This window comes from Doryrhamphus excisus, linkage group LG17 (genome assembly GCF_037039965.1).
Source record: "Doryrhamphus excisus strain RoL-2023G ecotype Guam linkage group LG17, RoL_Dexc_Guam_v1.1, whole genome shotgun sequence".
In the NCBI taxonomy this organism is placed as follows: domain Eukaryota; kingdom Metazoa; phylum Chordata; class Actinopteri; order Syngnathiformes; family Syngnathidae; genus Doryrhamphus; species Doryrhamphus excisus.
In genome coordinates this window covers 16,929,150-16,954,781 of record NC_136373.1, presented here as the reverse complement: position 1 = coordinate 16,954,781, position 25,632 = coordinate 16,929,150, and the positions used below count along the sequence as shown (strand labels likewise).

The window sequence follows — 25,632 nt, the reverse complement described above, 5'->3', positions numbered from 1 at the left end:
AGCGGGCTTGCAGCATGATTTCATGTTCAATTTGACAACAATAGAAATCTTCAAAGGATACAGAATATTATGTAGTATTATGTATCATAATTACGAATTAAATAAGTAATTATAATAAAAACGTCAAAACGTAACATTTAAAAAATAATTAAAAAATTAATTATGTATTTATTTGATAAATTCTGTATTATATTTATTGGTATTAATAAGGAAAGACGTGAAAATGCTATTAAGCCCCTCTAGTAACACCTTGACCTTAATGTCCTGACTTGCAGCAGGTGTCCAATAGAGGGCGCCTCTCCTCCTGCATCCACACACACACACACACACACACAGTCAGCAGGAACAGAAGTTTGAAGTGTTTTGACGCAGGCGCAGATCAGGCTGTTTGTCCAGTTTCGCTGGTTGACTTTTACCTTTCAGCTCGGAACCGACTTTCACATTCTCATGCGGGGCTTTTAAAGCTTATCGACCCGCTGGCAGGGGTTCCAGTACCGGTCCAGATGCCGTGTAAGACTTTCCTCCACCCTCCCCGGAGCGGGTGACTCAGGGGTCCCCACTGCGGAGCGTCCAAGGCGGGATTGTAGTGTCGGTGCGGCAGGCAGGCAGGCAGGCAGGCAGGCAGGCAGGCAGGCAGGCAGGTGCACCCGGCCGGGAGAAGGAGGAGGAGGGCGGCCCACGGAGAGCAAATCAACTGGTTGGCTTCTTCTGTTAGCATGCTGGTCGAGTCCCAGCGTCCAGCCTGAACCGCCACAAGTCTTCGCCCGCCGACCGACTCACTCCTTGCTCCGGGGAAGCAGGCAGGACGCCTCCCCCTCCCTTCCAGCTTCCAGCGAAAGGAAAAAATGATGGGCTTTTTGCGCCGGACGTTCAGCCGCCGCTCAAGAAGCCGCTTTCAGGCGAGAGAGAGGGACGAGCGGGACGGTAAAGGAGGCGGAGGGGCGGCCGGTGGGAACCCTCTGCTCATGGCGCACCAGCAGCAGGTAGTCCACGCACCGGCTGTGGTCACCGGGGGAGCGGCGGTTCATATCCCGGCGGGTGGGACGGCGAAGACGACCATCACCTGCCGGGTGTTGCTGCTGGACGGCTCGGATGTCAGCGTGGATTTGCCTGTAAGTAGCTAATGATTGTGAGTGTGAGATGGAGATTCCGTCTGGTAACTTTACATCACTTTGTGGATTGATAGGTGTCATACCAACCATACCGGATATCACCTTTATGTGGAAAGCACAGAAAGTTGAAAACATCAGTGAATGTTTGGTTAACCTGTGAAGCCCCATGGAGGCCATGTTTATTGAAAATGAAGCTTGGTATCCAAGTCAATGTTTGCTTTGATGGTTGAATGGTAATGGTGCTTTTCCACCAACAAGGCACGTTGACGCTGTTAGCACATTTACCTACTGATGACGCAGCATCAGGAGCAACTGGGGGTTCAGGATGTTATCTTCGGTACCATTTTGATTACTACAAAATGTCAAAGTGTGCATACTGCAGCTATTCATTCATTCATTTTCTACCGCTTTTTCCTCACGAGGGTCGCGGGGGTTGCTGGAGCCTATCCCAGCTGTCTTCGCGCGAGAAGCGGAGTACACCCTGGACTGGTGGCCAGCCAATCACAGGGCACATATAGACAAACAACCATTCACACTCACATTCATACCTATGGAGTCGCTAATTAACCTAGCATGTTTTTGGAATGTGGGAGGAAACTGGAGTACCCGGAGAAAACATGCAAAATCCACACAGAGATGGCCGAAGGTGGAATCTAACTGTGAGGTCTGCGTGCTAACCACTCGACCGCCGTACTGCAGCTATTCTACTAGTAAATGGAAATCCATCCATTTTCTGCCGCTTATCCTCACAAGGGTCGCGGGGGGGCTGGAGCCTATCCCAGCTGTCTTTGGGCGCGAGAGGCGGGGTACACCCTGGACTGGTGGCCAGCCAATCACAGGGCACATATAGACAAACAACCATTCACACTCACATTCATACCTATGGACAATTTGGAGTCACCAATTAACCTAGCACGCACGGATGCAAATTCCACACAGAGATGCCTGAAGGTGGGATCGAACTCGGGGCTCTAGCTATGTGACCTTCACGCTAACCACTAGATCACCGTGTAGCGTAAATGGAAAAAAAGATGGAATTCATATTATTTGAGCTAAGGATGCTAACATGTATTCTGTAGTCAATAACAGTACTACACACGTCCACAGAAACGGACTCTTTTTCACTTTTTCATAGAAATTAGTCCCTTTGGGTGGCAGATCTTATATCGAAAAAGGCGGTCGACCATGTATGTCGATGTCGACTTAAGCGGGTACTTTATAGTACTAAGAAAAACATGGCGGCAGAAGTTGTGAACCATTGCTTTAAAAGCTTTAAAAACTATGTTTGCAGCATACATTTACACCCCTAATTTGTATTTAATGCATATTTCACGTATATTTTTTTTCCACTTAAGTGTAATAAAATGAAATATCTCATGTTTCTCCGTACCACAACACGAGCCTGCGTACCGCTAGCGTTACCAGCGTTGCTTTAAAAGAGCCAAAACAAGGCGTGTGTTTTCCTGCCAAGGTGCACCGAAGAGGCGTGGTTATGTCTGCTGTATGCTCCGCCAGCTCACCGCATCACTTCCCTGTTTTGGCTTTAGGGAAATGAAGCCATACGATTCCAAGCGAGTCCAAGCCCTTCTCCTCGCTTGCTTTGCCCTCAGAATTCCCCTTGTCTTCCCTCCTTGTGCCATCTTAATCTTCTTGCTCACACTCTCTCCTCCTCCTCCTCCTCCATCCTTTCTCAATTCCCCGAGTCCCTGATCTGATTTGATGTCACACACACACACAAGTGGGGTGGATGATGAGCGAGTGTGTGGGTATGCGTGCGTAAGTGGCTTTTTGTAAGATGTTTTTTTTTGAAGGTTGTGTGTCAGCTCATGCTTCTCCGCTGTGTGTCCAGCTGGGACTCCCAGCAGCGGGAAACAACACCAGCACGGACGTTCCGCTAAGGTATCGCGGCACCGACAAATAATGCAAAGTGACACATGGCTCATCAGAGCGGTGCGGCTTAGTCACAGATGTGTTGCAACAAGTTTGCTCATGTCTTCATATTTCCCCCAAGGCTCCGACGCAGGTGAGACAGCCCAGGCGGTAAAAGCTTATTAGCCGTTCACCATGTGGGACTAGGTCATTTGTGTCCCGCTATTGCCGCTTCGTGGTCACAAATAGGATCCGGGTCATGACTTCAATCAGAATACGTGCTTGCGGAATGAGCCTCATGTCCCCAATCCTTTAATGCCTCTGATTTCCTCACATACTCACCAGGAAGTTTGGACTGGTTATCAGGATCCAAAGTACAGGGTTGTCATCTTTTTTTTTTTTTTTTTTTTTTATAAACGCACACCCACCCACTTTACTGTCTAAAGTGGAGCTGGTTCAGTTCCGGTTGCAGACAATGAAGCCCACATGAAGACTGACTCCTGTGTCACAATGGAACCTGTTTATGTTGGGATAGTTGGGGATTTTGTTGACATGAACTTGTATCAGCACTGTACTACATCTAACCCCCTTTCCCCACTTGGTCCAATGAGTCCAGCTCAGGTCGGGATTCCTTCAGCTCAAAGTGAAGAGATTGACTTCTCGGAACAAACAATATGCATTCAAAAGAGTAATACTTTTGCATCACAGAAATGCCATAAATGTGACGAAAAGGCACACATAAACAAGATAATCGCCGAAGAAGATGTTCCTGTTGCACAGAGAATAGACTCTGTTTGTGTACAAAAAGTCAAGTTTTCACGGTTTTGCGCCAGAGACTTGTTACGGTCATATAAGCTAGCATAGAGGTCTCCTGCAGTTGCCCAGAGTCAGGACTAAACCCAGACAAGGTGAGGCTGCGTTTCGGTTTTATGCTGCCAAAATCTGGAACGGTCTTCCAGAACATGTGAGACAATCCTCAACATTGGCAAATGTTCAAATCCAGACTGAAAACAGTTCCAAAACTATCTTACCTACACTTTCAATTTGTACTTGTATGTTTTATAGAAGGATTTCATGGAATTCTATTTTATGTGATGATTTTCAAATTTTTTCATGGAGGCGTGATTTGGCAGCCACGTTTCTGTCCGTCTACACAATGGCAGCTGTGACTCCAGATGTAGTTTACCACCTACCGAGGTTGAGGAGTGAACGAAAGGCGCTACATAAATCTAATCCATTATTTATTATCTGTGGAACAGAATCTAAACCCTTCTATACGCCATTCACAAGTCCAGTTTTATTTAAAAAAAACAAATCTATATAAAACATGTCCCGAGTTTAATTATAAAATATTAGCTACATTGAATTTGAACTTTTCCTGTTTAAATTTATGTATGTTGTATTGAAGGATTTCATGGAATTGTATTTTATGTGATGATTTTCACATTTTTTCATGTGCTGCCCACTGGTGGTCGGAGGTGTGATATGGCAGCCACGTTTCTGTCCGTATACCCGAGGGCAGCTGTGACTCCAGATGTAGTTTACCACCTACCGAGGCTGAAAGGCGCTACATAAATCTAATCCATAATTTATTATTATACACAAGGACTCACACTGCGCTATGGTTGGCATGACGGCCGACTCCTCCCGTTCCTCGCCTTCATTCCACGGCCCTTGGCTGGCGAGGCTGGCTGATCATTCATCAGCTTGATTTGTCTTTATTACTGGCATGAATGTACTGTCGAGTGAGCGACGCCATGTTTTTGACTCGATAGATTATTGTCAGTCTCGCTATTCGTTATCAAGACAAGACAATGATAATCATTTTTTTCAAAGCAGTCCTTGTAATGTATAATTGTCCGTTTTAGCTCACATTGTCAGCCATAAAAGCTGCGTGAGATTGAGTTTAGCTCGAAAAGATCATTATATTCAACACTCACTAAGCCCCTTTTTTTGGAAACAATTCACTTTTGTGTTTTTCTGTTGTAGAGCAAATGCAAAGGCCAGGACCTTTTTGACCAAATCATGTATCACATAGATCTGGTGGAGGCGGACTACTTTGGCCTACAATACATGGACTCTGACCAAGTTTCGGTGAGTCCTTCATTTAAAATACACAAGCTTGACTTTGGTGATGACTTTTTCTTTCCCAACAGCACTGGCTGGATATGTCCAAGCAAATCAAGAAAGAGATCAAAGGTACGCTACATTTTTTTTAAAGATGCCTGGGATGGCTCGTGTGCATGGCGGGACCAGGTGGCGCATTATCAAATGTTGACGTGGCGATTAGCATTTGGAGCTGTACCCTTGTTTGCTCTGCTGTGTGAACATGGAGAAGCTGATGTGATACACGGGAAACGGGACATCCACTCACTGCTCACAGACTGCACAACTACAATCTTTTTTTCTTTTTTTTCGAGGGGACCTATTTTGCTCATTTTGTATTGAGTTGTGGACTCCTATAGAGTAGCTACACACAATAACCCCCACGGAAAGCTTTCTAGAACTTCCGGAATCTGCACCTGCTGTGACGTTACAGTGAAAAAACTTGCTTCCAAATGTGCAAACCTCATTATCCGAAACTTTAATATCGTTCAACATTCCAACATCACTAGCCACGTATACATGGACCCAAATATTCCAATTGCATTCGGTTTATTTGCTCAAACGGAAAGAATGTAACCTTTGTATACACCTCATTCCCAAAGAAAAGTGCCGATCCGAATGAACATATAATGGGATTCCCGGGGGTGGAATATTCCTTTCCCCGATCCGATCAAGGTATTTTGTACTCGCTCAAACGGAAAGTTTTTCTTATTCTGTTTATTGGCGGTTGGCAAGCAGCTTTTGGTGTGCATTAGCGCCATCTGTGGAACAGAATCTAAACCCTTCTATACTTTATTCACAAGTCCAGTTTTATTAAAAAAGAAAATATATATATCTAATCATAAAATCATAAAATATTAGCAAGATTGAATTTGATCTTTTCCTGTTTAAATTTATCCCGGGTGCGTTTGAAAAACTGGCAGTACGTTGGTTATTCCAACAAGTGAAAGAAAAACTCTGGGAAGCCGGTATCACGTGATGTTGATGTTTACGTTTTTACTGGGCATGCCCCATTGACTATTCTGTTTGATTATAGCGGCGCATGTAGACTGAAATATTCCATGGATACCATTGTTTTCAGAGAAGTCATTCGGAAAGATTCCATTCGGAAAGAGGAAAAACTCCTCATGTAAACGTGGCTATTTATAGGTCAGAAAAGTGGAAAAAGCATCATACATCCCCTTTAAATATTCCTCTTTCCTTACATGAGAGTGCAGCGGTATCTTGGCTGACATCACATGATACGCATGCGTTAATGACGCAAAAAAAATCTTGCGATTTTTTTCCCCATTTTTGCACGTCGGAGCACATACGCCGGGATGTAACTCCTGATCACATATTTTTGTGAGGTGTCAAATTTGCAGGGCAGCGAATGAACTGAATTCCCCTTCTGGCTTTTCCTTCACTCAGATGGTCCACCATTCCGACTGTTCTTCAGAGTGAAATTTTACTCCTCGGAGCCAAATAACCTGCGTGAGGAATTCACAAGGTAAGGGGAGAGGAAAAAAAACACATCTCTCTTCAGCGTGATGGCGATAATGATGAGGTCCAGAGGGAACGTGAGGCAAATTACGTTGTCGCTAAATGGACTTTGTCGAACAAGGAGCGTGTCGCAGAAGCTTATGTATATCATGTCAGCAAAATGGATGTTATTGCTCAATTAAAAATATGCATAAACACATATGATATTTTTGACGTTACATTTCTCACTGCAGGTATCTGTTTGTGCTGCAGCTTCGACAAGACATCCTGTCTGGCAAGTAAGTGGAGTGGACACGTAAAAGACACAATTTCACGTAAACCGAGGTGTTTGACACACTGCCGTCGGGGGGGCGGCGGCTTACGTTTGGGCCGTATGATGGACTGAACGTTGGCATTGGCGAGGGACAGTGACGGCGCCATCGTTCCCAAGCGTACAGAACCTGGCTCTTGGCCTCATATTTACAAACCGCTCAGGTCCAAACTAAGCACAGTCGTCCCTCGTTAATCACGGTTAATTGGTTCAGCGATAAGTGAATTTTCCTCCAAGAAGGATTCAGTGTTACTAAATGGAATATTGTTGTAGTCATAGCATAGAAAGCCTGTTTATCATCTTTTAAATATGTTTTGTAACATGTTTAGAGCCCTCCAGACATGAAATAACACCCCTATAGTCACCTCAAGTGTGTGACATTAAATGTGTGGAGGACAGGAAGTGACGTGGAACGTTCAGAGATGAGTTTTAGCTAGTCAGTAATTATTATGTCATTATTATTATTATCTCACTGAACAATTACTGACGGGCGGCACGGCGGTCTTGTGGTTAGCGCGCAGACCTCACAGCTAGGAGACCAGGGTTCAATTCCACCTTCGGCCATCTCTGTGTGGAGTTAGCATGTTCTCCCCGTGCATGCGTGGGTTTATCTCCGGGTACTCCGGTTTCCTCCCACATTCCAAAAACATGCTAGGTTAATTAGCGACTCCAAATTGTCCATAGGTATGAATGTGAGTGTGAATGGTTGTTTGTCTATATGTGCCCTGTGATTGGCTGGCCACCAGTCCAGGGTGTACCCCGCCTCTCGCCCGAAGACAGCTGGGATAGGCTCCAGCACCCCCGCGACCCTCGTGAGGAAAAGCGGTAGAAAATGAATGAACATGTTTAGAGCCCTCCAGACATGAAATAACACCCCTATAGTCACCTTTACATGTGTATTAGCCACTATAGTAGACATAATCAGAGAAAATAAGACATATTAGACATAAATAAGATGATATGGACTCGCACGTCAACAGGTCCTTTCTGGACAGCGTACTGCAGCGGCTTTACACATGTATTACCCAATATAGTACATATAGTAAGAGTATATAAGCCATGTAAGACGGAAAAAAACCATGTGTGTGACATTAAATGTGTGGAGGACAGGAAGTGACGTGGAACGTTTTAGCTAGTTGTAATTATTATGTCATTATTATTATTATCTCACTGGACAATTACTGACACCCAGTGGCCAATGTAGGATACTACATTCACATGTTCGGATGCTTCTTCTGCGTTTGTATGTAAACAGACTCCACTGTAATTTATGGGCGTAGGTTGTAAACCATGAAAGTCCATGAAAGAATGGATAGATCATCCCAAAACAATGCGCTTCAAAGCTAAGTTCAAAGTTTCACGCCTATCAGCGGAATGATAACCAACCCCGCAGCCTGCGGGTTGGTGGGGATCAAAGGTCAGGTGACACAAGTGTCACATAAACAGACTGCATGCGAACACACACACACACACACACACACACAAGCAGCAGTATATTGGCCATCTCTGTGTTCCGGCTTTATCTGGGCCACACATCCCCTGAGTGCAGCTCTATTATAACACTCAAGATCAGGAGCTGAAGAGAGATGATTATTTTCGGAAGAGGGTTGCTCCTTTATCCACACACGCACACACACACACACACACACACACACACACACACACACACACACAGACAGGTAGATGATTGTATTTGACTTGGCCCGGTGTGTACGCAGCCATCCCACTGACAGCCGCTGATCACAGCAGCTCATCTTGCCCCCCTTTTTTTTTTTCTTCTCTCCTCAGACTGAAATGTCCATACGATGTCTCAGTAGAGCTGGCTGCGTACTGTTTGCAAAGTAAGTGCTTTTTTTTTTTTTCATACCTCCAACATGGCTCCTTTAATGAAAGGAAAATATTATTATTATAGAAGCGGTGTTAGATTAGTAGTTTTTCCCCTTCGGCAAATCTCAAATGCCAAATCGTCCAAAAATAGCTTTTTTTAATTATTCTTATTCCCGAGACATGTAAATATTCACTGCCTATTAGTTTGAGTGTGTAACAACGTTAGGTAAACCTGCACGCTCCTAATGAGATCCAGTACCAGAGCTGTATTAAGTATGCACAAAAGCATGATTGATGCTATAACTACACTATAACTATAACTATACTCATCAATATATTTTTAAATATGTCATTATAAGGGACAATCAAACAAATGACCGTTATCGTTTGTAAAATCGTGTCTCCAAGAGGGAGAATGAAGCGCACCGCTTGACTGCGACCAGCAGAGGCGCTGTTGCTTCCACCTGTCTGTCCGTCTGTCCAATTAATATTTAAAGATCTCTACTTTGTGTTGTAGGTGACAAAGTGTATTTGGACTTTTTCACCACTGCTCATTTTTGCGACTTTACGCCGAGAATGATTAGACTTTTCTATATTGCTGATGCTTATTATTATGCTGGAGTCTATCCCAGCTGTCGTCAGGCGAGAGGCGGGGTACACCCTGGATTGGTTGTGTTTTTTTTACCAATATTGACAAAATTGTTCCAAAAAATTATTGTGAAAAGTGTATTTTTCTTCCTCGCAGTACTAACACGTTATGCTCATAAAGTATTTTGTCGTGCTGTTCCAATTTTTTTAATATTAGTATTATGACTTAATTCTGATATTTTTACTTTATTATCATCATAAAATTACTGCTGTTTTTTTTTTTTCACTTGTTGTTTTTGTTGTTTTCTCTTCCTGGTAAGACTTCACAATAAAGTACACAAAATGACTTGTTAATGGGGAATGAACCTACCTAACCCAAACCACCAATCATTTGTTCCTCATTAGTTCTTATTATGCTAGGAATCCACTGGGCCGGCGCCAGTTGGTGCCACTTGGCGCCAGAGATTATGTGATTGGCGCGTAGTGGCTCGCTGTGGCGCCGAATTAATGTTCGCTCGGCATGTTACCGTTATTCGTGGCAATCACATAATCTTTGGCGAGAAGTGGCACCAACTGGCACCAGCCCAGTGGACACAGAGTAGCATCATTGGCGCAACTTGGCTCGGGCCATTACATTCCAGTGGATTCCAATAGGCGGATTGCTTGTGACATTTGGTTCCACTTGGTGGACACTTGGCACCGATTGCTGGATGCAAGTGGCGCGATGAAGATTTTAAACATTTTGAAATTTTCTTCCTGCCAAATTCAATTTTTGCCGGCATTACGGGCCACCACGAGCCAGTTGGGAGGCAGTTTGAGCCACTGCACGCCACTAGGCACCTTATTGGCGACACAGCAAATTGAATTGGCGCCAACTGGCACCAACTGTGGACTCTCAGTCACGACTTTTTGTGTACTTTATCGCTTAATTTTTTAATATCGCTTAATATTTTTTGCTTAATTGCAGGCGAGCTGGGCGACTGCGATCCCTTGGACCACTCTCCCGAGCTGGTGTCGGAATTCCGCTTCACTCCGAAACAAAGTGAAGCCATGGAGGCGGACATCTTCAGCAGGTGGCTGGACCTCAGGTGAGACATGGACGTTTTCAGGCGACGAGCGGGTAGTCGCCGTCCCGTCCTCCTCTTCCTCAGCCAGCCACTCTGCGGCCGGTCTGTGTGAAGGATTATGGGATTAATCCCAGGAGGGTCTTGATTGATTCGGGGCAGTATTTAACCCAGCGGCGGTCTGATCGCTCCCATCTGGGATTAGATTACGTATGCCATGCAAAGTGAGGACAACACCCATGAAGTAGATGCCGTCTCTTTGCAGGGGGAAGAGTCCCTCCCAAGCCGAGATCTCCTTCCTCAACAAATGCAAGTGGCTGGAGCTTTACGGAGTCGACATGCACTTTGTTAAGGTGGGCCATCCTCCATTCATCCAACCCAGGTGGGCAATGCTGAGCTTTAAATGTGCTAAATCTTCAGGGCAGAGACGGAGGTGATTACGCACTTGGTCTCACTCCCACGGGCATCCTGGTGTTTGAGGGCGCCAACAAAATCGGCCTCTTCTTTTGGTAAGACGTCACAAAAGCTCAGTTTTTTTTGGTGGGGTATCCCCAAAAACGCCGACTGGAAAAAAACCTCACAAAAAGTGTTATTTTCTTGTATCACTTTGCGCTCCCGCCTGTCCATTGTTGCGCACATTTCACCGGTTTCACAGTGTTTACTGCTGGGATAGTGGAAGTAAACATGTGATGACGACATTCCTTTCAGCACGAAGCCACAGGGATATCTTTCTGAACCGGAATACACGGATTTCTTACACATCCGTAGGTTTCGCCTGAAGACAGCTGGGATAGGCTCCAGCACCCCCTCGACCCTTGTGAGGGTAAGCGACAGAAAATGAATGAATGAATAAATGAACGATGGACGAGTGGTCAGGCAGCCAGGTAGGAGACATGCCACGGGCCAGTAAAAAACAAGCTGCCGGCTCCAAATGACCCCTGGGCCGCATGTTAGACACCCCTGGAGCCAGCGATCAAAATGTCTCAACTTTATGTCAAAACCAAATATCCAATAAATAAATAATATATCATAATAAAATAATATATATAATAATATATAATATAAAATATAATATAAAATATAATATGAGAATACATATAACAATACATATAATAATACATGTAATAATATAAATAAATAATAAATAATAAATAGTACTATAGCTCTCACATTGCCGTGATCGCGATGTAAACACTGAGAAACACGCATATACACAACAATGGACAGGAAGTAGCCTGCGAGGTCAAACAACCAGCAGAATTAAGTCATGAATTATATGCGGTCATCAAATATGGAATCTGGCTAAAATGTTGACTTTGTGTTTGACACGCAGGCCCAAAATCACACGTCTGGATTTCAAAAAGAGCCGACTCACTTTGGTGGTGGTGGAGGACGACGACCAGGTTGGTAGTCTACAAACGTTGGTAGTCTACGCTGGCTATATTATGGATTTCCATGTCCTCCATGTCCAAAGGGCCGCGAGCAGGAGCACACCTTCGTGTTCCAGCTGGCCAGCGCCAAGAGCTGCAAACACGTGTGGAAGTGCGCCGTGGAGAGCCACGCCTTCTTCCGCCTACGGCAGCCAACCACGGGGAAGACGGGCCGCAGCGACTTCACGCGACTGGGCTCCCGCTTCAGATTCAGGTAGAGCTCAAATCACAGGTAGCGAGAGCCCAAGCGTAGCGGACATTTTGTCCTCCGAAGGGACGTTTGCCGTTATCGCCTTTTTCTGAAATGAAACGGAATCAAACAAAACAAGCGACACTGGTAATGCTTTTAAATCCTCAACGTGCTCATCAAAGTATACGCGGGTCCCGGCCCCAACATACGAGCGGTGATGTGTGCTTGGTATCTATGGTGATGTCGTATCTATGGTTACATGGATGTGTTCCTATGGCGACTGAGATATGTCCTTCATATTGTTTTCTTTCTCGCTTTTTTTTTTCTTTTTTAACCAAAGCAAGTATTCACACCTGAGGGACACATCCTCTTATTTTCCACAAGGGCTCCACGCAGCGCACGGCTTGCTGCCTTGCAAAGGCAGGCAGCAGGATTTGTACCGACGTGTGTGAATCAGTAACATAGAACAAGGCAGGGGTGTCCAAACTTGATATGTTTCATTTTGGAAAAATAGAAAGGGTTCAACCATTACATTATTTTAATATTTAATATTATTACATGGCATAGTGGTTAGCGCTAACAGCTAGGAGACCGGAGTTTGATTCCACCCTCGGGCCATCTCTGTGTGGAGTTAGCATGTTCATCCCCGTGCATGCGTGGGTTTTCTCCGGGTCCTCCGGTTTCCTCCCACACTCCAAAAACATACATTCATTCGGAGTGTGCTGGAGCCTATCCCAGCTGTCTTCGGGCGAAAGGCGGGGTACACCCTGCGCTGGTCGCCAGCCATTCCAAAAACATGCTAGGTTAAATGCCGTCTCCAAATTGTCCGTAGGTTTCGCCCGAAGACAGCTGGGATAGGCTCCAGCACCCCCGCGACCCTTGTGAGGATAAGCGGCAGAAAATGAATGAATAACGGTGGACGAGTGGTCAGCGCGCAGGCCACACAGCTAGGAGATGTGCCACGGGCCAGTAAAAAAAAAAACAAGTTGTCGGCTCCAAATGACCCCTGGGCCGCATGTTGGACACCCCTGGAGCCAGGGATCAAAATGTCTCAACTTTATGTGAAAACAGCAAAAATGGACAGTGTGAAGTCTGCAACGTATCTTTACTCATACGTGAGCTGCGGCTGTCGTCATAACAATAACACGGAAAATACCTCCTGATTCCTTGATTCCTTGATTCCTTGATTCCTTGATTCCTTGATTCCTTGATTCCTTGATTCCTTGATTCCTTGATTCCTTGATTCCTTGATTCCTTGATTCCTTGATTCCTTGATTCCTTTCCCTTGTCCCTGGCAGTGGTAAAACGGAGTACCAGGCCACTCACAGCAGCCGACTGAGGCGAGCCAGCACGTTCGAGAGAAGGCCGAGCAAACGCTACCCCTCCCGCACGCAGTCGCTGGGCAAAGGTGAGTTTTATCGGCGCACGCCGTGTACGACCGGAGAGTCGACCAGATGCGCCATCGCTCACCGTCGGCCCCCTTCATGCCTGCCGAGGCACAATATTGCGTCAGAGCATTGTCGAGCTCATAGTGTAATAATGATGTCACACGCTTGCATTCAAGACATCACATTAAACCGAAAGCGAAGGCATTTTGCATTCAGGGACTTGGACCTTACCTCTTCTTTCTGCTCTGCATCCAATGGGGATATGTGCTAATTCAGTGTTTTTTACTTAAGAAAATGTCATGGCAATGGTTTATTTGTTTTGGACATGCTTAGCGACTTACATTAGGGACATCGTGTTCCACACACACTTGCATAATTCATCATCACAATGTGTTGGAATTGATATGGAACTCACCGGCCGTGTTGAGTTAACAAAATTTATTTTAAAATTAAATTAAAATTAATTTAACACACACACACAATTTTACGCTTAGAATTCATTGAATTATTTGTCTAATTATATCTGTAAAAGTGTCGTACTATCAGCTGTATGTTCTCATGTCCCTTTTTTCAGGAGCACTTCAAACATCAGACCACATCAAATTATTTAATTTAATTTAATTTAATTTAATTTAATTTAATTTAATTTAATTTTTTTCTGAATAAGACATGTTGCCAGCTTGTATGTTAAAAATGTAAATACTTGGAAAGCAACTAGGGGGCCGGATTCAAACGCTTGGTGGGCCGCATGTGGCCCCTGGGCTGTAGTTTGCCCACCCCTGATATAGAACATAGTAACTCCATAATAATAATAGGAAGAAAGTAATCTAAAAAAACATGAATAAGTAACAAATAGTATATAGTAATATAATAGTAAAATAATAATAAATTTAATTAAACCTTACTGTAATAGGCCGCACAGTCAGGAGATCGGCAAAACCTGGGTTCGATTCTCAACTTGGGCATCTCTGTGTGGAGTTTGCATGTTCTCCCGTGGGTTTTCTCCGGATACTCCGGTTTCCTCCCACATTCCAAAAACACGCTAGGTTAATTAGCGGCTCCAAATTGTCCATAGGTATGAATGTGAGTGTGAATGGTTGTTTGTCTATATGTGCCCTGTGATTGGCTGGCCACCAGTCCATCGGCTCCAGCATGCCCCCACCACTCTAATGAGGATAAGCGGCATGGAAAATGGATGGATGGATGGAATTATACATTTTGTCAGGTGATGAAGGTCTTTCCTTCCTCCTGCTGTCAGACTCCAATAATCCTGTACAATAATCGTGCAATTAACCGTGCAATAAACCTGCTTGATCTACACAACTGTAAATAGTGTACATATGTTGATATGTTATGGCAATATGTGATGTATTTTAATGGGTTGGGGAGTAACCACATTTGTCTGCAACAAGTAATTATTGAACAATTTGGCTGTAAGAAATCATTTTTCCATTCTTACGCAACTGGTAATTGAGCTTGTTAGCGTCAAAAAGTGCTTTACATTCCCCGGGCTTACAGTGTCACCTTTCCATACTGTCAAAAAACACCTGCTGTCACTCTCCCTTTAATCCCTTCCCTTTGAGCAGGCGCCGCGCCTGCGCCCTCGCGGCTATTCAACACCGCCTCGACGCAGTTGAAAGGTCACATGGTTTACGTGCTTTCTCCGCTTTTCAGTTGCTGCCATCTCCCCAGTGAAGCCGGCTCACATCAGGTAAGCACGCGAGGACACGCTTTTTCATTTCTGATATGTGGGTCATGGCACCGTGTTTGTTCCTTCTTCTTCGACCGCTGCGTCGTTGCCACGCTTACGCCTCGCTGGTGCACCCTGCAGAGCAGAGGAAGTAACTGCAGGGACGTTCCGCTGACTGGTTTCATTATTAGTTAGACTCATGAAACTGTTTGAATGCTTGAACCTGATGAACTCTGCCTCACAACAAATGGTGGGGGGGGGGGGTTGATCATGTGATTTATACCAAAGAAAAAAGGTTACTTTAGTTTTAGTGTTTGTTCCCAGCCATTTGTGTATGAATAACATTGTGTATTACTCTACTTTCTATTTCTACTTCATATGTTTTTATCTTCAGTACTTGCAATTTTATTTACTATAAGGAAGTAGCACATGCGCAGGGCTCACAGCCAGGAGACCCGAGTTCGATTCCACGCTCAGCCATCTCAGTTTGCATGTTATCACCGTGCATGCGTGGGTTTTCTTCCGGTACTCCGGTTTCCTCCGTGTTTTTTCCTTATTACGTGTCCTAGTGGTTAGCGTGCAGGCCACACAGCTAGGAGACCCGAGTTCGATCCCATACTCGGCCGTCTCTGTGTGGCATTTGCATGTTCTCCCCGTGCATGCGTGGGTTTTCTCCGGGTACTCCGGTTTCCTCCCACATTCCAAAAAACATGCTAGGTTAATTAGCGACTCCAAATTGTCCATAGTTATGAATTTGAGTGTGAATGGTTGTTTGTCTATATGTGCCCTGTGATTGGCTGGAGACCAGTCCAGGGTGTACCCCACCTCTTGCCCCAAGACATCTGGGATAGGCTCCAGCACGCCCGTGCGACCCTCGTGAGGATAAGCGATAGAAATCAAGCTATGAACTGTACAGTGCTGCCATACGAAGCATCAAACCTCATTGATTGTCGTTTTTTCTTTTCCCGCCCTCGCTCCAGCCCTGATCCCAGCCTGCACGCAGTGAGTGACCTCCGATGACCTTCTTAAAAACACACACGCACACACGCACACACACACACACACACGCCGTCACAGCACGCGCGGCGGCTCAGTGACATTTAATTTTCTCCAATCCTCTCCAGTACCAGCACAACATCCCGATGGCGGGTCACGAGGCGTGGCACCCGGCGGCCCACACCTCCTTCACGCCCTCCATTTACCTGCATCCCTCCGGGCACACGGCGCCGCACAGGTAGGACGGTGGGACCGGCGTAGCGACGAGGGGATGACGTGACCACATATTTAGTCGCTTAATCACACTGCAGGGCAGGTTTCTATTTTTAGAATGCTATCTTTTCCTTTCATCTCACTTTCATGTCGCTCATACACCTTGTGTGTGTGTGTGTGTGTGTGTGTTTGTGTGTGTGTGTGTGCTCGCCTGTGTGTGTGTTCAGACCTTCTGTCGGGGCCTCGTCCAGCCCCGTGTCCAGTCACCCTCCCATCCCAGAGAGAACCACCAGCATCCTCACTGGACCCATCAGTGTCGTTCACAGGGACAAGGTCATGACTGCACTTTGACCCCTATTTGACTTTTGAACCAGACTCTTTTTTGACCCCCCCCCCCCCCAACCTTCATCATCATTCTCATCACATTGTTTGTTGTTCTATAAGAAGACAAACTAGAATGTAACAGGATGCTTGAATAGTGGCTGGGTTTGCTTGTGCAAGGTCAGGAGCTTTAAATGGCCGTAGTAGGCGAGAACCTGCTTTGTGGTGCCTTCACTTGTCACTTTTTCTCTCTGATTAGAGGCACCGATGAAGTGATAGATGTGCTTAGAACGGTAATTTTTCAAGAGGTTAAAAGGGTGCAATCCTGCATGCTGCTTTCGAGACGCTGCTGCTGCTGCTGCTGCTGCTTTATTGTCGTATGTGACGTCATGGATGACATTTATATATTTGTTTACATATAATGTGCTTTTGCCGTGATAGTGGGATAAGATCTATTGAAATCACATTGTGCCTTAATTCATTTATTCATCCATTTATGGGTTTTTGCCATATTGCTTGTTCAAAAAAAATAAACAAATGTGAATGAATGCAACGTTCAGCATCTAGAAATCCAGTTTTTTCATGGTCTTATATTGGTGTGTATTGCTGGAGATGAAGGTATGAACTTCTTTGAAACCCTTATTTGTTCGTTCATTTCCAATTATGATGGTTTTTACTGGGACTTCTACTTTTAGCAGTGAATACAGTGGAACCTTGGTTAGCGTGATTAATTCATTCCAGAAATTCAGACTCTAACCAAAACGGATGCTAACCGAATCCATGTATATTCATATATTTAAGGTTACTTTTACCTTCATTGATGTCGTTGTTCTTGACGTGACTGTCCCCGAAGACACGGTGTGGCAGCCTGATCAACCACCGCCACCTTCTTGTTTTGACATCATGAGTTGTTTCTTCAATTCAGTAGTTGTCGCCTCAGTACTGCGACCCAAAATGGAGCCAAAGAAACACTATAGAATTCAGAAAATAACTCATGACTAAACAGGAAGATGGCGTCCGTTTGGTGCCTTTTCATTAATATCATTAATATGCATTTACAGTTGTTTTATACCTATAAAATTATAATTATAAACCGCTGATGATGTCATAGACGGGTGATACAACTTCCAGTTTTGGTTGTCAGTTTGTTTGCTAGCTCACGCAGTGTATCAATAACACGACCGGACACAAGTCCGTAAATTGTTGACGCTAACTGGGACGGATGCTAACCAAGGTAACAATATATGTTGATTTTGGGGGGAAGGGAAATACATTAAAATATCAGTTTCCATGTGAGAATGTTTTTGCAAAATGGCCATTATTAGGGCTGTCAAGTTTAACGGAAGCTTCTTTTAACGGTGCTGGGGGTTTTTTGACACGTGCTCGACTCCTGTCTGACACTTGAACACACCGTAGTTTGATTGAACCGGGAACAAATATTGAGCAGAAATGGTGAACTCTCATAAAATCTGAAATAAAATGTCCTAACTTATTTTTTAAATCTGTGATTAATTGTGATTAATCATGATTAAATATTTTAATCGATTGCCAGCCCTAGTTTATGTAGACTAAAAGTTTGGTTAATTAATTAATCCCTATCGAATCTCTTGAACCGCCATGGAAAATGTCCAACTTAATTCCACAAAGTGGGTACGGCAGCTTGAGAAAAATACAGAAAAAAAGTATTTTAAGCTTGTTGAATTAATAATGTTATGATTTCATGGTTGTATTTTTTTTTATTATGTCCTGTGTCGTCCTCCTCAGCTTCCCTCTGAGCGGTCCCGCCTCGGACCATCAGCTAAACATGGAACAGAACGAGACGTCATATTCCGCCAAGGTCCATCGCCGCCATCGCCGCCACACACACAGCCAGGACACGCTCTGCCACACGCACAATAAAATCAGTGAGTGCACTTTTACCTGCAAATATTAAGTATATCTCAAGTATGTGGTGCGTTTAGGTACAAACAGAAACAATACCACTCCTATAGAATGGCGTTGCGGGACAAGGTCTCGCAAGTATTTAAATACGCGGTACGGTATATTGCCAATATACAAGGCATATTGTTTTACAGTATATGACGTATAAACACACACTCGCTGCTGACAACAATTCTGTATGATTTATAAAGTGCAACGATAACCATAGAACCATGAATACAACAACAGTGACTTAGGAAAGGGTCTGTTATTATTATTATTATTATTATTTGTAGTCATTTTTCTTTTATTTTAGAATGTCGAGCGTCGCCCTGCCCGGGAAAAGACTTGGAAATGTCTCCGTCTCTCCGAAAGGCCGTGGAGTCAGACAGCGAGTGTCCTCCGTGGCCTTCACTGCTCCTCAACATGGACACCAGGGTCAGATAGACTTCTTCCTTTTCTGCTCACAAGATGATCAATTTCCCGCCTGCTCTCACTTGTCCTTCCGCAGCGAGAAGAGAAGCAGCTGTCGGAAAAGTCTCTCCATCCTCCCGCCGCCGCCGCCGCCTCCTCCTCTCCGGCTCTGCATCCTGACCACCTTAAGTGTAACATTTTCAAAGCTCAGATGGAGGCAGCTTTCAGGGTGGGTACCAGAGAAGATCTCCATTTCATGCCGCGTGTGGGAACGCTTTCATGTGCGTCCTTTTTGCACACAGAAGGAAGGTTCATCGAGTCCACGAGGGAAGAACTCCAACATGCCTCTCAAGGACAGGCCAGTTGTGTTCATCTTTTCTTCCTTCAACGCCAACAAAAGTTCAATCAGGGTTTTATCAGCATATTGCAGAAGCTTACATAATAGGCATAAAATATGTATAATAGCTAGCATACTTCAACACGTTTATGAACCAACGGAAGGCAGGGATGGCCCGACGTTCAGGACTTGGAGGCTCCTGTCAGCACATACATTACATTACTAGTTACTGAGGAGCTAATCAGTACAGTAGTTACTGTGGAACTAATCCATAGAGTAGTTACTGGGGAACCAGGGCCTATAAATCTAGAGTAGTTACTGTGGAACTAATGCATAGATCAGTTACTGGGGAACCAAGTCATATATATTTAGAGTTGTTACTGAGGAACTAATGAATAGAGTAGTTACTGAGGAACAAAGGCATATGCCTTCAGAGTAGTCACTGAAGAACTAATAAGGGACTAATGTGTTGAGTAGTTACTGAGGCACATACATTTGGAGTAGTTACTGAGGAACTATTGAGTAGAGTAGTCACTGAGGAACTAATGGGGAACTAATGAGTAGAGTAGTTACTAGGTAACTAAGCCACATTCATTTAGAGTAGTTACTGTGGAACTGATGAAGAGTTAATGACCAGTTACTGACAAACTAATGAAGAACTAATGTGTAGAGTAGTTACTGGGAAACGAAGGCGCATGTATTTAGAGTGGTGACTGAAGAAGTAATGTGGAGCTAAGGTGTAGAGTAGTTACCGATGAAGTAATGAGGAACGAATGCGTAGAGTAGTTACTGGGGTACTAAGGCTCATATATTTAGAGTAGTTACTGAAGAACTAATGAGTAATTAAGGAGTCGAGTAGTCACTGAGGAACTATTTAGAGTGGTTACTGAAGAAGTAATGATGAACTGATGAGAAACAAATGCGTAGAGTAGTTAATGGGGAACTAAGGCTCATGTATTTGGAGTAGTTACTAATGAAGAATTAATGAGTAGAGTAGTTACTGAGGAACTAATGGGGAACTAATGAGTAGAGTAGTTACTGAGGAACTAATGAGTAGAGTAGTTACTGAGGAACTAATGAGGAATGAATGAGTAGAGTAGTTACTGTGGAACTAATGAAGAATTAATGAGCAGTTACCGACAAACTAATGAGGAATGAATGAGTAGAGTAGTTACTGAGGAATCTCAGGTGTCGACGACTAAAATGTCAGTATGGTCTCCAGGTATCACAACTCCTCCCAAGACTCGCTGGCGTCCATCTTGCCTGCAGACCAAGCGTCCCTCAGACCAGACGCGGCATCCAGCGCCAGCACCAACCGCAGGAAACGTCTGGTCAGACAGTTCAGCTTGTGAGTTCATCGCCGCCGCCGTGCCCTCGGTCTGCACCGCGGGCCTTTTATTCGCCGGGAATCTCGAATCCGAGCGTGCGTCTCTCTCCTTGTCGGGCAGTAACCACGAGGATGAAGACAATCTCCCTGAAGCGCTGGCGGCCATTTCCTGCGAGAGCGCGGCCAAGTCGGGCTCCAGCAGCTCCCTGGACAAACAAGTCCAGCCGTCCATTTACCCGCAGGTACCACGCCCACTCATGTCACCCACGGGGGGGCCGTCATGGGGGGAATGGATTCATGCTGTGTGGGATTGTGTGTGTGTGCATCAGGTGGATAATGTGCCAACATTGACGGGGGGTGGTCCGTGCTGTGTCTCTCCTTTGCCTTCCCCCCACTGCTCCCCTTCTTGCTACTGTAGCCCCCTCCCACACCTGGTCCCTTACCTTGCCGCCCACCACGACAGGTAACGCACCTTATGTATCTTCTTTACAACAATATATAACAATGGACACACTTCTACTGGAACCAATCAAGTCCTGCTTAAAGGGGCCGTCTGCTAGTGGTGGGCGGATCGATACAAATATCGATCATCACGATCCCAACGTCGGTATCAATATTGATACAGCAGCGTTTGATTAACCGTGACCCAGCAACGACCGCCCACCATTAGATGCCAGCCAGCCAGGGAGGCAAGGCAAAGCCCAGACTAACCACAGAGAGAGCAGGAGGATGGCAGAAAGAATGAAAATGAAAATGAATAGAGTAGTTACTGAGAAACTAATGAGTAGAGTAGTTACTGAGGAACTAATGAGTAGAGTAGTCACTGAGGAACTAATGAATAGAGTAGTTACTGGGAAACTAATGGGAAGCTAATGAGTAGAGTAGTTACTGAGAAACTAAGGCACGTTCATTTGGAGTAGTTGCTGTGGAACTGATGAAGAATCAATGGGAAGTTACTGACAAACTAATGAAGAACTAATGAATAGAGTAGTTACTGAGAAACTAATGAGTAGAGTAGTTACTGAGGAACTAATGAGTAGAGTAGTCACTGAGGAACTAATGAGTAGAGTAGTTACTGAGGAACTAATGGGAAACTAATGAGTAGAGTAGTTACTGAGAAACTAAGGCTCGTTCATTTAGAGTAGTTACTGTGGAACTGATGAATAATTAATGGGCAGTTACTGGCAAACTAATGAGTAGAGTGGTTACTGAGGAACTAAGGCACATGCATTTAGAGTGGTTACTGAAGAAGTAATGAACTGATGTGTAGAGTAGTTACCGATGAAATAATGAGGAACTAATTAGTAGAGTAGTTACTGGGGAACTAAGGCACATGCATTTAGAGTGGTTACTGAAGAAGCAACGATGAACTGATGTGTAGAGTAGTTACCGATGAACTAATGAGGAACTAATTCGTAGAGTAGTTACTGGGGAACTAAGGCACGTGCATTTAGAGTAGTTACTGAAGAACTAATGAGGAATTAATGAGTAGAGTAGTTACTGAGGAACTAATGGGACTTAATGAGTAGAGTAGTAATACTATAATATATAATAGCGGCTGATCCAGTATACAGTATATATAGTATCCAGTATATGGTGCATACTGTATTACAAATACAAAGATGATAGTACTATTATGTCTGTTGACATTCTTCTTGTGGACTAAATCTAATATTGTGTGTGTGTGCGTGTGTGCGTGTGCAGTAGCGGCGAGGAAATGTGCGTGGACAGAGAGAAGATACTACGAGCCCTCCTCATGACCGAGCTCTGAGACCACGACCTCCGACCCCTCCCGGGCTTTGGCCGCAGTCAACATTTGTGAATATTTATTTGATATTTGCTTCAGTGTTCCTTTCTATTCATCCAATGGAAAGTATAGATACCGCAGGGGTGGAGCCCAGGGCTGATTATGACCATAAATATGGTTATTAACGAGCTACACGATATCATTAAATGATATTAGTAGATGGTTTGATTGACATTATCGACCAACATGGGATGGAGTTTAACGTCTGTTATGTTAGTTTAGTTTAGTATTCATGAAAGGCTTGGACACCCCTGTTGGTGCATGCATGATATTAGGCAGTATCCTGTACTTTATAGTGTACATATACACTGTATGTATATACAGTACTGTATGTAGATACACTATATTATTTTCAACAACTTGAATGTATTTGACGTGAAACATCTTTTACCAGAGAGCTTGTTCCTCCTCACGGAGTGACGGAGGTTCAGTTGCACCGCATGGACAAAAGTCATGGGACACCTGACCGTGACAGGAAGTAGTCGGTATTGAACGGCAGGATGCAGGTTTTGTTGTGTTTATTTATATGTCTGTTTCTACTTCATGCCTTCATGACACATTGCTTTACAAGGAAATGTATTTCTAGCTCTTCTTGTCCACAAGATAAATACTTGCAATCCAAAGGAATTCGAGAGGCACTTTGGGTCACAGCCTCTCTCTCTCGCTCTTTCTTTTTCTCTCTCTTTCTCCATTTTTTTCTTGTATCATTTCATTCAGGCTGTTTAAGGGTTGCAAAGACGTTCATTCACTTCACTGTCGTGTTTCTTTGTTCTTTTTCAGGAAGTTCATCACATTTTTAATGAGGAAATTATATTCTGCCCATAAAGGTATTGTAAAAGTTTTTTGATGCTTCATTTATTTATTTATTTATTTATTTATGTATTTATCGTTGCTCAAGTTTTTTTTTTAAGTAACGGACTGTATTACAATGGATTCATTGGAATAATGAATAATAACAGTGACATTTATGTTAAAAAAAATAACATGTTTTCTATTGATTTATTGGTTATTATTTAATGTATTTATTTATTTTTACTACACTTATATTTAGGGCAAAATAATTTATGTAAACAAAAATTACACATTTAAACATTGATTGATTTAATATTATTTAATTATTTTTATACACTTTTGGGGGGGCAAAATAAATAATAGTAACAGTGAAATTGATGTTAAAAAATAGCAGATTTTCCATTGATTATTATTAATTATTTAATTATTAATTAATATGGAGCAAAAGAAAATAATAGCATCAGTGAAATTTATGTTAAGAAAATTTAAAAAATGTATTTTATACAAATTTTGGTATTAATTAAAAATGTTATGATTTATATAACTAAATGTCTATACTATAAATATTACAGTTAATTTTTATACATTATAATGAAAAATACTTCATCATTATTAATTATTATCAACCCAAAGGGTGAACCAGGTGAGTTTAAGCGACATAGATAATGAATTAATGATTATTATTATTTTTGGGAGGAAAATCCTTCTTCTAAAAGCTGCCTTCTAAAATAGTCCGCTAGAGGGAGACACATTGTCTCCGTTTGGCAGCCGGTATTATCTTGTCACAGAAAGCAAGCTGACATGTGGCACCGCGTGACAGACACGCGCCAACGTCTTCTTCTACTTCCTTCAGCAGCGTGATATCAAAATAAAAGCAATATTTATATTCTACTTAACCCAGTTCTAATTTGTGGTCCCTCGTTAAAGTACACTTGATGTTTGAGGGACACACTATCAGGTTCAGGACAGCATCTTTCCTGTGTGTGTGTGTGTGTGTGTGTGTGTGTACACTGACTGACACGGGAATGTGGATCAGCCTCACCCTGCATGCTTCTAAGTGTGTGTGTGTGTGTGTGTGTGTGTGTGTGTGCGTGCGTGCGCAGCTTCCCCTCCCTGTGAGAGAATGCTGGCATTATTAAAAAAAAATCACCAAACCAGGACTCACCTGTCAGGTAAAACAATACGCTAATTGCTGTCTTCTGCTGTTAGATAATCATCAAAGGCAATCCAGCATTTTGGGGAGCTTACTTGTGGCTCCAAATTGAACCGCGGGCCTCGTTACAACCATGTGACCTCAACCAGCCAATCAGAGAAGACAGGTGAGATTCCTAAATGCAATTTTAGAGTTTTTTTTATTGTGGATTATAAATGAACATTATAAATGAATATTATTCATATATGATGGTTGAAACATATTTTACTATATGTATTTATATTATTATGTTATATTACATCATAATAGGTAATATAATATTGAATTGATATATATTTTATTTTACAATGACTTTACAACAATTGATAGTAATTAATGAGGAACTACCTAAAATCACTGCTCATTAGTTCCTCAGTAACTACTCAAAATATGTGTCTTAGTTCCTCAGTAACTACTCATAATATGTGTCTCAGTTCCTCAGTAACTACTCAAAATGCGCGTGCCTTAATTCCCCAGTAACCGCTCGACTCATTAGTTCCTGAGTAACCACTCTACTCGTAGGTTCATCAGTAACTACTCAAAAATGTATGTGCCTTAGTTCGTCAGCAGCTACTCTACTAATCAGTTCCTCGGTAACCACTCTAAACATATGTGCCTTTGTTCCCCAGTAACTACTCAAAATGTGTGTGCCTTAGTTCCTCAGTAGCTACTCATTAGTTTATCAGTAACTACTCTAAATATGTTTTGTAGTTTCTCAGTAACTACTCATTAGTTCCTCATTAGTTCTTATTAGTTCATCAGTAACTACTCTACTCATTAGTTCCTCATTAGTTCTTATTAGTTCATCAGTAACTACTCTACTCATTAGTTCCTCAGTAACTACTCTAAATGTGTGTGCCTTAGTTCCCCAGTGACTACTCTAAATATGTTTTGTAGTTTCTCAGTAACTACTCATTAGTTCTTGTTAGTTCATCAGTAACTACTCTACTCATTAGTTCCTCAGTAACTACTCTAAATTCGTGGACCTTAGTTTCTCAGCCACTATCCCACTCATTAGTTCCTCACAAACTACTCAAAATGCATGCGCCTTAGTTCCTGAGTAACTACTCTACTCATAAGTTCCTCGGTAACTACTCTATATTTCTGTACCTTAGTTTCTCAGCAACGTCTCCGCTCCTTAGTGCATCAGTTCCCCAGTAACTACTCTAGATTTCTGTACCTTTGTTTTTAGTTCCTCAGTAACTACTCTAGATTTCTGTACCTTTGTCATTAGCGCTTCAGTAACTACTGTATTTT

General features: G+C 43.3%; 1 protein-coding gene across 1 annotated transcript; it reads left to right on the top strand.

The window, feature by feature from the left end:
* Positions 1 to 324: 324 nt before the first annotated feature.
* On the top strand, positions 325 to 23,232 carry epb41l4b (erythrocyte membrane protein band 4.1 like 4B). Its single transcript, XM_058083393.2, has 23 exons — positions 325 to 1,112; positions 4,971 to 5,075; positions 5,138 to 5,180; positions 6,498 to 6,576; positions 6,803 to 6,847; positions 8,668 to 8,720; positions 10,262 to 10,382; positions 10,624 to 10,711; positions 10,779 to 10,867; positions 11,692 to 11,761; positions 11,833 to 12,002; positions 13,277 to 13,386; positions 15,041 to 15,077; positions 16,037 to 16,058; positions 16,181 to 16,290; positions 18,351 to 18,490; positions 18,823 to 18,944; positions 19,018 to 19,149; positions 19,223 to 19,278; positions 20,480 to 20,605; positions 20,706 to 20,826; positions 20,914 to 21,047; positions 22,289 to 23,232. Exons 1-23 carry the CDS (start codon positions 846 to 848, stop codon positions 22,353 to 22,355), a joined length of 2,307 nt encoding a protein of 768 aa, XP_057939376.2. The 5' UTR covers positions 325 to 845; the 3' UTR covers positions 22,356 to 23,232.
* The last annotated feature ends 2,400 nt before the right edge of the window (positions 23,233 to 25,632 follow it).